This window comes from Lynx rufus, unplaced genomic scaffold (genome assembly GCF_022079265.1).
Source record: "Lynx rufus isolate CCGP_SWC_20201006 ecotype Redwood Valley unplaced genomic scaffold, mLynRuf1.p SCAF_1, whole genome shotgun sequence".
NCBI lineage: Eukaryota > Metazoa > Chordata > Mammalia > Carnivora > Felidae > Lynx > Lynx rufus.
Window position 1 is genome coordinate 88,334,931 of NW_025814823.1, and position 13,580 is coordinate 88,348,510.

Consider the following 13,580-nt stretch of genomic DNA (forward strand, 5'->3'; position numbering starts at 1 on the left):
CGGCCACCCCAGGATCCCTCATGCATACACTGTTTTGGCTGTGATGACCCCCACCTCCCCCCACACATTCCTGACAAGTTCCTGTACTAACATTCTCCACTGGAAATGTGCAGAAACTGACTTAATACCATAAAAGAAAAAATCCCACAGAAAAACTTTTCCCTTCTTGTAAGGCCCGCTAACTTCACAAAGCTCCACGTAATCGACAGGCTATGCATACAAACGTACACGTACAGTTTCATACAGTTACAAGCAGCAGGGGCGCATTGTTCACACCTACAGTTTGCATTTGCTAATGAAGGGCGGAAAGTCACAAACAGCAGATGTGAACAACCCCTGAAGGACACGCAGTCCGCCCCTCACTGAACAGATAAGGCACCAAAGCCGGGACAGGAAGAGGACCTTATGCAAGCTCAGGCCACAAGCACGTGATGCTGACTTGGCCAGAGTTGGGCTTGGGAATGCCTCGTCCAGCTCACTTCTGGGCAAGGGTCCCCTGTACCATGGGCTTCTACTGCTACCCTCTGTCTTCACCCCTCGCAGTCACAAAATGGCCTTCCCTGTGAAATAGGGAGAACAAATAACTAATGTCATCTCTTAACAACACACAGGGAGTCCCTGCATCCCGGCCACGGGCCACAGGCCCTGAGGAAACAACACTGGCTTCGGCCTGGGCCCGTGGAGCTCAGTCCACTGGACCCCTGTGAACATCTTCACTGAGTTGTACCTTAAAGACCCGGACTAGAGCAGAACGGCTGGACAAGACAACAAAGCCACGTGTACTGCACGGAGCTGCCCACTTACAGAGAAACACAGTGAGCGGAGAGTTGGCAATGCTCCACCAAATACAAACTGAGCTAACGCAGACTAAACTCCACAGCTCACAGGTGAAGGTGTGGTGACATATGGGAAGGAAGTCTTATCGGAGGATGGCACGGCAGGACAGCCAGCGGTTCCTGTGACGGCCAGCTCTTGGGGCAAGGACAGCATTGTGCTCCTAACCCAACTTAGGGAACACTCTGGGGCTGAATGTGTCTGTCCAGCTCACCCTGCTGCCCACAGTTCTGTGGGTAGCAGCCTTCATTGAACACCGTCAGACACAGATGGCAGATGTGGTCCTGGCCTAGTTAACCAGTGTGTCGGATAGGGGACTCAGGAAAGTCCATCGAAGCTGAGATGGTACAGAAACCAGGGGCAGGCACTTCCAGGATGTAATTCTCTGCATCTCATGCCAGCTTTTGTCCCAGGCGCTTCTTCTCATAGTGGTGCAGGGTTGTCCCTCCTGATTGAGACACCATCTGCTGCCTCCTGGCCAGGATTACAGGACACTGTCCCCTTGGAGGCCTGCTCACAGCCCCCTGGGAGGCCCATCTCCTTGGCCACATGGTGAGTGCCAGACCAGGGGAGCCTCAGCACTACAGGTGCACCTGACAAACGCCAACCTCATAGTGCGAGGGACCCAGGTATCCACGGTCCCAACCTTCTGCACAGACAACTGAGTCATGCTCCCGAGGGGCACGACCTGTGAGCGTTCCCAGCAGCCCTGCAGCCATGCTGGGATGGTGCGCAAGGTCACCATCTGCAGCAGACACAGCCGGACAGTGGGAACTGGAAAACAAGCATCTCTTCACCAGACTTCTGTCCCCACCAAGAGGGCACTCCCCTGACACTGACCCAAACACAAAACAGACTACAGAGCGCTGGTGGTGGCCTGGAGCTCTGGCAGGAGAGGAAAGTCAGGTGCACACACCTGTGATGTCCTCTGCAGGTGACCTGCTAGTGCCCTTCCTCCACGAGGCCCCTGCTGTCATCCGGAACATGGATGGCAGGCAAGCCTCTACTCTCAGAACCAGGGACGACTAACATGATTTTGGGATACTGAGACCAAGACTAAGGTTGGAGGCCAGGCACCTCAGCCCTGCCATGGAGCCTGTCACTGTACTGGTCAGCACCTGGGGCCAGCCTGACCCTAGTCCTCCAGCAGCCAGGAGCCCCCCCCCAAATTGGCCCCTAGTCCCCACAGTGTGCAACCCACAGGGAGTCCCTGTCCATACATAGACACCGTGTGAGCCCCGCTGGAAATCCCTGACCACGGCTGCCGGCCCAGGAGACACCCCACGAGCACCGCATGAGCCCCACTGTAAATCCCCGACCACAGCTGCTGGCCCAGGAGTCACTCCACGAGCACCGCGTGAGCCCACGCACGCCTTCTGTAAACAGTGACTGAGACCGGTACTGCATCGTCAGGAGCTCGCTCTACCAACTTCATGGCTCCTGCTGGGCCTGTTCATCTGCCAGTAAAATAACTGAAGACCCCAGGACAACTCCACCTCTCAGATATGCTAGAATTCACTCAGGGAAGAGCAAGGGAAGAGGAAAGAACAGTCCAGAGGAGGAGAAACCTCACTGCCTACTGGGAGCAGCACTCAGGGTGGATGATTCTGAGGATGATTCCAAGGACGCAGCAAAAGGAGAAACCCGCAGCCGGCACCCCTCCTTCCTCATGTTCCCATGGTTCTTCCCCGGCAGACAGAGTGGACAGGGAAGATGTGGAGGACCCAAGTGAGAACAGCACTCCCACACTGGCCCTCACTAGTCTGTGCGAAGCAGTGCCCTTGAGAGGCCAGGCCTCCCTCTCCTGCCCTTGATCCCAACCCTATGCAGCAACACCAGCCTCCTTGCCTTCTGACCAAAGGCCAGACAGTAAATACCCTGGACTCCGTGGGCACTGGTCACTGTCACAAGCACTCCGCTCTGCCGATGGAAGCACCCAAGACACCACAGCAACAGAGGGGCATGGCTGTCCTCGTGGACAAAATAGGTGGCTGCCAAGCTTGGCCAGTGGGCCATAGTGGGCCCACCCTGACCACAGCACTGCCCATAGCACTGCCCATAGCTCCAATCAGAGCACTGCCCACAGCTCCGACCAGAGCACTGCCCACAGCTCTGAGGAGCTTGTGAATGATCCTACATGCTGACAGGCTCAGTCTACCCACCACAGAAGGCAAACATCACAAGGAGGGTGCCTTGGGCACAATGCTGGCACACCTCGGCCCTTGGTAAATGCCTGCTGAGCGAACTACAAATCACCTCATGTGGCAACATTGACCGCATCCACCATGGATGACTTTCTTCCTTCCAGGTCCTGACCTGGGTCTCTGATCTGTGCTAAGCTCCTGGAGTCCTTATTGCGTCTGGAACCCACGGGGACCTGTGCTGACCTGGGAAAGCAGCAGAACTGGGGATGCTCGTGGGGAGAGATGAGTGGGCACGTGGGTGCAGTGTGCGACGCTCAGCACTTTATGAGACGCGCTATTGTGCATGGATAACTCCCAGGGCTTACATCAGACCTGTGCCCTGGACTGACACTCAGTATCAAGTAAACACCCTATTTTTAGTTAGTTTCCAAAGTAACAGGACCAGCGACATTTTACACAAGTTCCAAGGACTCTTGGGCACAAGCAGGTCTGGAGTCAGAACAGTGGGAGCAGTGTCTCTGGGCGCCGGCAGCCGCCTTTTCCATTACCTTTACCTCCTGCTCCTTAGAGGCTCGTGCTTTCAACCCAGAGGTTCACATGTGCTGTTTGGGGGTGTCCCGCTGCAACAACGTGGTCTATTCACAGGGCGTGTACCATCCCTCTAACGCTGCAGGCAGAGAATGAGGATTTGTCCTCATTCCCATGACATTTCCCACCAAGTGCTAACTTAAACTCCCCCTGCAGCCCTCCTCTCTGGCTGTGCACAGTACATCACTGGGCTGCGTTCAGGCTGGGAGCAGTGCCCTGCCCCAGGCCCAGGAATGTGCTCTTCCCACAGTTCCCCAGTGATGCCAGGCCTGCCATCTGGGGGCCTTTGAGGGGCACAGCCCATGTTCTGGCCCCAGCCCTGCTCTCACGCCTGCTGCCACAGCCCCATTGGTGCAGTGGTGGCAACACTGACCACACCAGAGGGCCACCACATGGACTACAGGTAATAGCACAAAACTCCTACCCTGACTTACAGGCTCAGTTGTGCAATCAGACCTGGGGAGCGTGTGGACCTGCTAGGCCAAAGCCTCCTCTTTCTTAGGAACTTAGTTGCAACCTCAGAGCTTCAGCCGCAAACTTAAAGCCGTATTTCCTAAATCTTCAAACAATCACAAACACTCTGTTTCCCACACTATCCCCAAGTGCCTCCCAAGGTCTGCAGCCACAAGTGAAATCCAGTAATTAAGGACCAGGGAGCCAACAGATGGCAAGATTTTGACAGTACAGAGTCAAATTTTTGCAAAAGGGTAATGACAGCATAAGCTTACACATGTAACTTTTCATACGTATGAAACAGACTGTGTGTGTGTGTGTGTGTGCGCACGCGCGTGTGTGCATACAAGGAGAGGAAGAAAGAATTAAAGAACAAATGCATACCTGCAAGGATAGCTCTATATCAAAAAGTTTTTTAAGTCTTATCTGGATAGGATCATAAGTGATTTTTTTTTCTTATTTTGAGAGAGAGAATGCACACAAGCAGGGCAGGGGGGCAGAGAGAGAGGGAGAGAATTCCAAGCAGGCTCCACACTGTCAGCACAGAGCCCAACACCAGGCTCAAGCCTACAAACCCTGAGATCATGACGTGAGCTGAAAGCAATACTCAGATGCTCAACCGACTGAGCTGCCCAGGCACCCCATGGGTGATTCTTTTCCCCCACATGAATGGCCCCAGGTGTCCTTGCTGATGGCCACATGCTGACCTCAGGGCACAATGAAGCCGAGTGGGAAGCCGGCACCACACACACAGAAGCACACGGCTCTTCACACTGCTCTACTTGCCACAAACACTGTCTACCACCTGCCCCACCTCCTCGGTGTTCTCAGCTCCCACTGTGGATCCCACTTCTACCCGGAACTCAGACTCACCCCAGCTCATTCTCCTCCTGCTCCCCCTCCTCTTCCTTTCCCCACTTCTGGTCCTCCCTGTTCTCCTTCTGGGTAAGCTTCATGCCACTTGGGAAGAATCCCCCTCAAGCCCTCCTCCAAAGCTCAGAGTCCCAACATCCCCAGAAGCTCCGTATCCCACCTGTAAAGGTAAGCAGGGTGGCATCTTCCTCATTTAATAAAAGAGAGACACCTGTCCCTCCTCCTTACACAGAGAGTCTCCTTCCTGCAGGAATGAGACAAACCCAGCGTCCAGATTTTACAAGGCAGTCACCAGCTGCCAACTCAGAGCTGTAAACACACACCTGCAGAACAGAATCAGAAACTTCTCACCAGGTTCAAAAGACCAAGGAGGTGCATCTGCTTTTCCCTCAAGGAGATGAGAGCTCTAATTGTCCTTTCTTCTGCTTTTACCGTGTGTGACACACGTTCTGCCCAACTCTATACTCTCTTGCAGACTCTCTATGTATGTGTAATCTGCCAACTTCACATAGTAACAAACCTACAATCTTTCTTTCCATGTTGATGTGGGTAGGTTTGTGTTCACAGAACATTTCTTTCTCCAATATGCTAAGGCCCTGACTTGTCACCCCTTCCCACGTCCCCACTCAGAGGATCCTCCATCTCAGACCTACTGGTGTGTGCAGCCTCAAATCCTCACTCTTGATCCCCCACACTTCCATTTCAGGCACCTTATTCCCCCATCATGCCCTCCCGGCCCTCACCATCCCAATGGGTCCCAGGATTCCCTCCTGGCCCCCAGCATCCTGTCCAGGCCCCCATCACCCCCCGGGCCTCCAGTATCCCCTCCAGGTCATTACTCCCTGGGCTCCCAGCATCCCATCCAGGACTCCATCACCCCCTGGGCTCCCAGCATCCCCTCCAGGCCATTACCCCCTGGGCCCCCAGCATCCCATCCAGGATTCCATCACCCCCTGGACCCCCAGCATCCCGTCCAGGCCTCCATCACCCCCTGGGCTCCTAGCATCCCATCCAGGCCTCCATCACCCCCTGGGCCCCCAGCATCCCATCTGGGCCTCCATCATCCCCTGGGCCTGATCAACCCCTGGGCTCCCAGTATCCCATCCAGGCCTCCATCACCCCCTGGCCCGATCAACCCCTGGGCTCCCAGTATCCCATCCAGGCCTCCATTACCCCCTGGGCCCCCAGCATCCCATCCAGGCCTCCATCACCCCTTGGGCCTCCAGCATCCCGTCTAGGTCCTCACTCTCTGGGCCCCCAGCATCCCATCCAGGTCCCCATCACCCCCTGGGCCCCAGCATCCCGTCCAGGCCCCCATCACCCCCTGGGCCCCCAGCATCCCATCCAGGCCTCCATCACCCCTTGGGCCTCCAGCATCCCGTCCAGGTCCCCAACACCCCCTGGGCCCCAGCATCCTGTCCAGGCCCCCATCACCCCTGGGCCCCCAGCATCCCATCCAGGCCTCCATCAGCCCTTGGGCCTCCAGCATCCCGTCCAGGTCCTCACCGTCTGGGCCCCCAGCATCTCACCCAGGTTCCCATCACCCCCTGGGCCTCACATCCCCTCCAGGCCATTAGCCTCCTGGGCCCCAGCATTCTATCCAGGTCCCCATCACCCCCTGAGCCCCAGCATCCCCTCCAGGCCCCCAGCATCCCACCCAGGTCCCCATCACCCCCTGGGCCCCAGCATCCCACCCAGGTCCCCATCACCCCCTGGGCCCTACATCTCCTCCAGGCCGTTACCTCCTGGGCCCCCAACAACCTATCCAGGTCCCCATCACCCCCTGAGCCCCAGCATCCCCTACAGGCCCCCATCACCCTTGGACCCCGCATTCTCACCAGGCCATTACCTCCTGGGCCCCCAGCAACCTATCCAGGTCCCCATCACCCCCTGAGCCCCCAGCATCTCCTCCAGGCCATCACCCCCCTGGGCCCCCAGCATCCCCTCCAGGCCATCACCCCCTGGGCCCCACATCCCCTCCAGGCCATTATCTCCTGGGCCCCCAACAACCTATCCTGGTTCCCATCACCCCCTGAACCCCAGCATCCCCTACAGGTCCCCATCACCCCCTGAGCCCCCAGCATCCCCTCCAGGCCATTACCCCCTGGGCCCCCAGCATCCCCTACAGGTCCCCATCACTCCCTAGGCCCTGCATCTCCTCCAGGTCATTACACCCTGGGCCCCCAGAATCCTGTCCAGGTCCCCATCACCCCCTCCAGGTTCCCAGCATCCCCTTCAGGTCCCTATTATCCCCCCGGGGCCCCCAACGTCCCCTCCTGGTCTCCATCACTCCCTGGGCTGCTGTATCCCTTCTAGGTACCCAGCATCACCTCCCGGTCCCCCAGCATCCCTTCCAGGTACCCAGCATCCCATCCAGGGCCCATCAACCCCCTGGGCTCCCAGCATCCCCTCCAGGTACTCACCCTCTGGGCCCCCAGCATCCCTTCCAGGTCCCCCAGAATCCCTTCCAGGTCCCCCAACATCCCCTCCAGGTTCCCAGCATCCCCTCCAGGTCCCTATCACCCTCGGAACCCCAGCATCCCCTCCAGGTGCCCAGCGTCCCCTCCTGGTCCCCATCACTCCCTGGGCCCCCAGCGTTCCCCAGGGCCCCACCTCTGACCCCCATGCCCCTTCGTCAGCCCAGTGCACGCCCCACCATCTCCCCTGGTCAGTGGCGCGCTGGGAAGAGGAGAGGTTCTCACCGCGACAGCAGTGGAAGGCGGGACTGTGCCGCGGGAGGTGTGGGCGGGCTCCGGCAGAGGCCCAGCCGCACAGTGCGGGCGCCGCTTACCTGTGTCACCCGGGAGGCGCTCAGACCGCGAGACTCGGGTCTGGCGCGGCTTGACAATCTCAGATGCGGGAGGGACCAGATGCTTCAGAGGTGCTAAGGGACGCCTCCGCGCCTGCGCAGAATGAGGCCCGCAGGCTGCTACGCGCATGCGTCCGGCGCTCCCTGTTTCGTACTCGGGCAGGAACTCTACCCGCATGCTTTTAATTCCGCTCCGCGGCGCCGGGCCGACCGTGGGCTCTGAGAGCCTGTGCGTCGCGATTTTCGCTCCGGCCGGCACGGAGGCCGTGAGCAGCCGGTGCCCCTAACGTCTGCTCCGGAAGTAGTTTCAGCAAGTACTTCCGATCACTCCCAGTCTTCGGGCCGGACAACGGGAGGCGAGAGTCCTGGCGTACGCCCCTCACCGGGCAGCGGCGGCCTTTGCGCCGCCCGCCCCGCGCGGACGCCCAGCCTGTGCCGGAATGGACAGAGAGACGCGCGTCTACGCCGAAAATCATTTCCGAGGCCTGCAGGGGCGGCCCCCAGGCAGCGCCTGCCCGCCCCCAGGCTGCGTGGACTTCATCGAGAATCCGGACTCGTTTTCCTACGCCGACTTCTTCAAGGGCTACCTGCTTCCCAACATGCCGTGCGTCTTCTCCAGCTCCTTCACCGCCGGCTGGGGCAGCCGCAGGCACTGGGTGACGTCCAGCGGGAAGCCCAACTTCGAGCACCTGCTTCGGAAGTACGGTGAGGATCGGGGGCCGGCAGCAGGCGGTGGGAGCGCGTACCGAGGGTGGTCGTCTTCGGAGAGCCTCGGAGGAGTCAGTGCCGGACCCTGTTGTTTCAGGAGACGTCGTCGTGCCTGTTGCCAACTGCGGGGTCCAGGAGTACAATTCGAACCCCAAAGAACACATGCCGCTCAGAGACTACATCAGCTACTGGCAAGAGTACATCCAGGGGGGCTATTTCTCTCCTCGGGGCTGCCTCTATCTCAAAGACTGGCACCTGTGCAGGTAAAGGGGCGCTGCGCGCGCAGGGGCGCCGTTTTACCTGTACCTAAACGAGCCCTGGTTGCACACGGGGGGCAGCTCATCTTCTCCCCAGTTAGGGATTTTGTTTCAGGGGGGGAAGAGGGGTAGGGAGAGAAAGGATCCCAAGCAGGCTGCACGCTCAGCGCAGACCACAACACCGGGGCTGGATCTCGCGGTTTTGGAATCACCCACCACCTGAGCACAAATCAAGACTCCCGACGCTCAGTGGATTGAGCCAGCCAGGCGACCCGCCCCTAGCCAGGGTGTTTCGGCACGCACAGACCTGGCTCTCTTCCGCGGTTGGAGGCGTCCTCTTCAATCACAGGGTGGGTGACTGTGAGGAATGTGGGCTCCCGCGGCCACCTCTTCTGCTTCACGTTTGCCCAGAACCCTCTTTGAGGACTCCACCCTCTCTAGCTGGCAGGTAGTACTCAGCCTTCGCCTTTCCTCTCAGGTGCCACTAGGACTGGCCTTCCCTTTCCAGCCCTGCTTTTCCAAGTTAGGCCAGTGCCTGTCCACCTTGGACTGGGAGTTTCCAGTCTCCAGCAAGTCTCCATCACTGACCAGCAACTCTCTGTCTGTAAGGAGGCCTGTTGTGGTCTCCCCACCTAGCACTCGTTTCTTTCCCTGGGAGTTCTGACATGCATGGGCAGCCTCGTCCCATCTGCTGTGTTCCCACTCTCTGAGGTCGTCCTGGGGTTTTTTGGTCCCTTTCCCCTGCTCAGGGGTGTGTTTTTCACAAGCATCGACCATTGTACTCAGACCCCAGCGAGCAGCACAGGGCACAGAGTGGGTGTTAAGTTAGTGTCGGATGGATGAGTGAATGACTGAATTCTCGTTTTGCTGGTGTGGAAAGTAAGGTTCAGAAAGGTAAACTGAGACTAGATTCGCTCCCTTGAGGTTCCTGAGACTAATCCAAAAGTGCACTTGGCAGCAGCATGCCCTGGGTGCTTTCTGCCCCAGTGCTGCTTGTTCCTCACAGACCAGACACAGGTCCTGGCCCTCAGGGACTCCTGTTCCAGCAGCACGTATGGACTTGTAGACCCAGATGCTCCCGCACTGTGGATTCAGGCTTCCAGTAAACAATAAGTGAGTTTTCTGGTGTGCGTTCTAGGTATTGCACGAGAACTTGTTCGAGAAACTTGTTCAGTGATTATATGGTGGCTGATTTTGGCTGAGTGTCACATATGGAAACCCTGGAAACCATAGAAGAAAGAACCAAGCAACACTTGGGTCAGGCAGGCAGAGGTGGCCATCAGAGACATGACATTGGAGCAGGGTTTTGAAGGATAAGCAGGAGTCTGATGGCACATAAAGGCATGGCCGCAGAGGGAGTGGCCGGTGTTCTGGGTAACTACAGGTGGTTTGGGGCTCCTGGGGTTCCCCCCCTCGTGGTCTGTGACCATGAGAGATGTGTGAGTGGCTCCAGAAGCTTGTTCCAGCATGTTGTTGGGGGGGCTACCCACTCCCTTGGGCTGCTTTGGTGTGCTCTTGTGCCTGGGGCCCCATCAGCTTGGTTGTGGGATCAGGTTTTTGGACCAGAGGGATTTGGAGTGTTGAGAGGTAGGAGAGAAGTATCTCAGCATATATGGGCCTGTGGTCTCGCATCCACTCAGACTGGAGGTCACTGGTGGGGTGAAAGCACAGAGGTCCCCAGACTCTGGAAAGACAGGGTGATGCAGATGAGGCATCTGGAGCCGTAGCCCAGCCAGAGGGTGAAATCCTAGAAGTGGTGCTGGAAAGTTCTGGAGCAGTCAGGTCCCTGCCTGTGTGGTCGATGCGCCCCCAAAGCCATTTTACCTGCTGTGACTGTGGTTGGGCCATGGAGGCTGTGGTCATCTGGTGGCTGGACTGGCGCTGGGTGGTCAGTTGGCACTGGCTCTGGAAGGCAGCTCGGGGTTACTCATCATTCCAGAATGCTTAGGATCTGGCATCTTGTTAGCCACTCCTGCCACAGCCCCCTGCCACCCCCTCCAGGGACTCATCGGCGGAGGACGTCTTCACCTTGCCTGTGTACTTCTCATCCGACTGGCTGAACGAGTACTGGGACTCTCTGGATGTGGACGATTACCGCTTCGTCTACATGGGGCCCACTGGCACCTGGTACAGTCTGTCCGCTTCCTCCCTCCTGCTGGCACCTCGTCCCCTCTGCTTCCCTGCATGCGGTCCTGAAGCCCATCCACTCCATGAGAGCCCCTGTTTCTGGCCAGTTTAACCCACTTCTCCCCCCCGGGGCTCTGCCTGTGGCCGTCCCACTGGAAAGAACCAGACGGCACCCAGCCAAGAGGCACTAAGGGGATGTTTTGCACAGGTCACCGTTTCACGCCGACATCTTCCGCTCCTTCAGCTGGTCTGTCAACATTTGTGGGAGGAAAAAGTGGTTCTTCTTTCCTCCAGGGCAGGAAGAAGCCCTGCGGGATTGCCATGGTGGCCTGCCCTACGATGTGACCTCCCCTGCACTCCTTGACCACCGTCTGTACCCCACTCGTGAGCACTGCAGCCCCCCGCTGGAGGTCATGCAGGAGGCGGGCGAGATGGTGTTTGTGCCCAGTGGCTGGCACCACCAAGTCCACAACCTGGTAGGGTGGGCACACCGCATCCCACATGCCTGCAGCATGGCCCAGACAGGCCAGGGAGACACGTCCTGGGGTCCTCCTGGTGTGGCTCCCGCCCCAGAGAGTCCGTCTCCCCCTGTGACTGCCCCTTGGCCGGCCCACCAGTCCTCACCCCTGGCATGTTCTCAGATGCGTCTCCACAGAGAGGGTTTAGGCCCACCTCTGCTGACCCCACCCTGTCTAGGAGAGCCTGCGTGCAGGCCAGGTTCCACCAGCCCGCTCTCCCTGCTGGCACCTCTGGGACACAAGAGCAGCCCTTTCAGGGCTGGGGAGGGCTGGAAGGACCTCCAGGCCGGGGGAGGGGCGGTACCTGCCCTGGGCTCATGGGGACACCTCTGCCTCACCCCTCCCAGGAGGACACCATCTCCATCAACCACAACTGGGTCAATGGCTGTAACCTGGCCAACATGTGGCACTTCCTGCAGCAAGAGCTCTGTGCCGTGCAGCAGGAGGTCAGTGAGTGGAGGGACACCATGCCTGACTGGCACCATCACTGCCAGGTAGGCCAGCCTGGACAGGACGGGGGTGTGGGAAGTACTGGGAGGGGCTCCGCAGGGCTGCAGTGGGGACTGGGGAGGGGACTCCACAGGGCTACAGGGGGAACTGGGGAGGGGCTCTGCAGAGCCATGGCTGCAGTGTGGGGAGGGTGTGGGGCAGCCCCCAGGGCAGCCTATATTCTCAGAGGGGGCTAGAGCTGTGGTCTTGGGGGCGTGGTAGCCTCTAGGTCTGCCTGTGTGAAGGTCCCTCTGGGCCTGGGGCAGGTCACTGGGGTTTCCAGCTTGCAGGACTCAGACCCATCCCATCGCTGGCTGACCCCCAGTCATCTCTGTCCCCATCCTCGAGAACTGGGCCAAGTCTCTGGATCCTTTGTGGTCTGGGCCCTGCCCACAGTCAGCAGATACTTGCCTGGAGCTGTGAGCAAGCTGTGGCTCACTGGCTGCTCCTCTCTGGCCAGGTCATCATGAGGGCTTGCTCTGGGATCAATTTTGAAGAATTTTACCGCTTCCTCAAGATCATCGCTGAGAGGAGGCTTCTCCTGCTGGCGAAGGGGATGGGCCCTGATGAAGTGGAGGGTGAGGGTGGCGAGGGCACTCTGCTGGGCCCCCAGCAGGCTGCTTTCGACATCGGCCGGATTGCCGAGGTGCTGGCGTCCGTGGTGGCCCACCCAGACTTCCAGAAAGTGGACACTAGCATGTTCTCGCCGCAGCCTGAGGAGCTTCTGAGGCAGCTAGAGGAGGTCGTGGTCACCACCACGACTCTTTAATGCATGCTGCGTGGATCAGGTACCCCATGACGTGACAGGATTGTGGGGCACCAGCATGGAGGGTAGGTGGTCTCCTCTGGTGTGCCTTCCGGAAATAAAGCTCCACGCTTCTGTGTAGCCTGGGACACATCACCTCCCACTGAGCCTTGTGGTCTCCAGTGTCCCAGGCATGGCTCCTGCTCTTAAGGGCGTGATAGCGTCCTGGCTGTCCGCTGGCCTCCCTGGGGCTCTGATGCCTGTGCAGAGGGTCCAGGCTCCTGGTCCTGAGGTTCAGCCAGGGCTGAGTATTCTGGATCCAGTGAGGTGCTGGGTGGGAGGTGTTGATAAGTGAGATCTGCAGCAATAAGGCTGGAGTGTGCTGGGGACTCAGGTGGGGGCAGAAGGTGGCTGGGATTCTCGGTGTCCCCGGCCTTTTAGCAAAGACCAGCCTGCAAGCCCACAGGCCTCCCGTCCACGGCAGCGTGAGGCAGCCGGTGTGTCTGGCAGGGTATGTGTGAATGTGCATCTTCCCCTGGAGCAAGCCCCTTCTTGTTGGCGGGGACTGGGGCCCAGGGCAGCCCCCAGGCCAGGGCTTCTGTCTCTGTCCCACACTAGAGCCACTGTTTACACAGAACCTGCCTTCCCTCTGCAGGCCTGTGCCCTGTCCTTGGCCTCACGCATGCCCCCAGGAATCACTGTGGTGCAGCACTCGGGCACCACTCAGGGTCTGTGGGTCTGCTGGGTTTTATTTCTCTCCTGCTTGAGACAGCCCTGCCTTTTCCCATCAGGGGTAGACCTGGAGCCCAGCGAGGGCTACATGTTTTCATCTACTCAGACTCTACCTCTTTTGTAACTTCCATCAGATGCCACCTCCTGAGTGAACCTCTCACCTTCCCAATCAGAAGTGTCCCTTCAGTATTTCCCTGGCACTTTGCTAACTCCACATTGCATGTATCTATATTTATTACTGATCTCCTCTAGCTGATTATAAGCTCCTAAGAGTCAGGAGCTTGTGTTAACCATCTTGAACCC

The 13,580-nt window shown here is 58.5% G+C and overlaps 2 protein-coding genes across 7 annotated transcripts in view; one reads left to right on the top strand and one right to left on the bottom strand.

Annotated features, from left to right (window-relative positions):
• SNAP47 (synaptosome associated protein 47) overlaps nt 1–7,778 on the bottom strand; it is a 51,408-nt gene extending 43,630 nt beyond the window's left edge. For all 3 annotated transcript variants that reach the window (XM_047082408.1, XM_047082395.1, XM_047082400.1), the window contains exon 1: nt 7,684–7,778. The gene's annotated coding sequence lies outside the window, so the exon portion shown is untranslated. The remainder of the gene's footprint in view (nt 1–7,683) is intronic.
• A 266-nt stretch (nt 7,779–8,044) lies between these two features.
• On the top strand, nt 8,045–12,701 carry JMJD4 (jumonji domain containing 4). 4 transcript variants are annotated; one of them, XM_047082434.1, is made up of 6 exons: nt 8,045–8,406; nt 8,507–8,672; nt 10,668–10,793; nt 11,002–11,269; nt 11,659–11,805; nt 12,261–12,701. In XM_047082434.1, the coding sequence occupies exons 1-6, from the start codon at nt 8,142–8,144 to the stop codon at nt 12,567–12,569; spliced, it is 1,281 nt and encodes a 426-aa protein (XP_046938390.1). In that variant the 5' UTR covers nt 8,045–8,141; the 3' UTR covers nt 12,570–12,701. The 4 variants fall into 4 exon arrangements, with proteins under 4 accessions (XP_046938390.1, XP_046938399.1, XP_046938375.1 ...); XM_047082443.1 differs by having other exon boundaries at nt 11,659–11,757; XM_047082419.1 differs by having other exon boundaries at nt 11,002–11,805; nt 12,261–12,353.
• Nucleotides 12,702–13,580: the final 879 nt, after the last annotated feature.

Excerpts from the sequence above, each read along its gene's own strand:
- JMJD4 (XM_047082419.1), top strand. The coding sequence starts at position 8,142 with ATGGACAGAGAGACGCGCGTCTACGCCGAAAATCATTTCCGAGGCCTG. Across the intron at positions 8,673-10,667 it reads AAAGACTGGCACCTGTGCAG|GGACTCATCGGCGGAGGACG; the intron begins GTAAAGGGGCGC and ends CACCCCCTCCAG. Across the intron at positions 10,794-11,001 it reads ATGGGGCCCACTGGCACCTG|GTCACCGTTTCACGCCGACA; the intron begins GTACAGTCTGTC and ends TGTTTTGCACAG.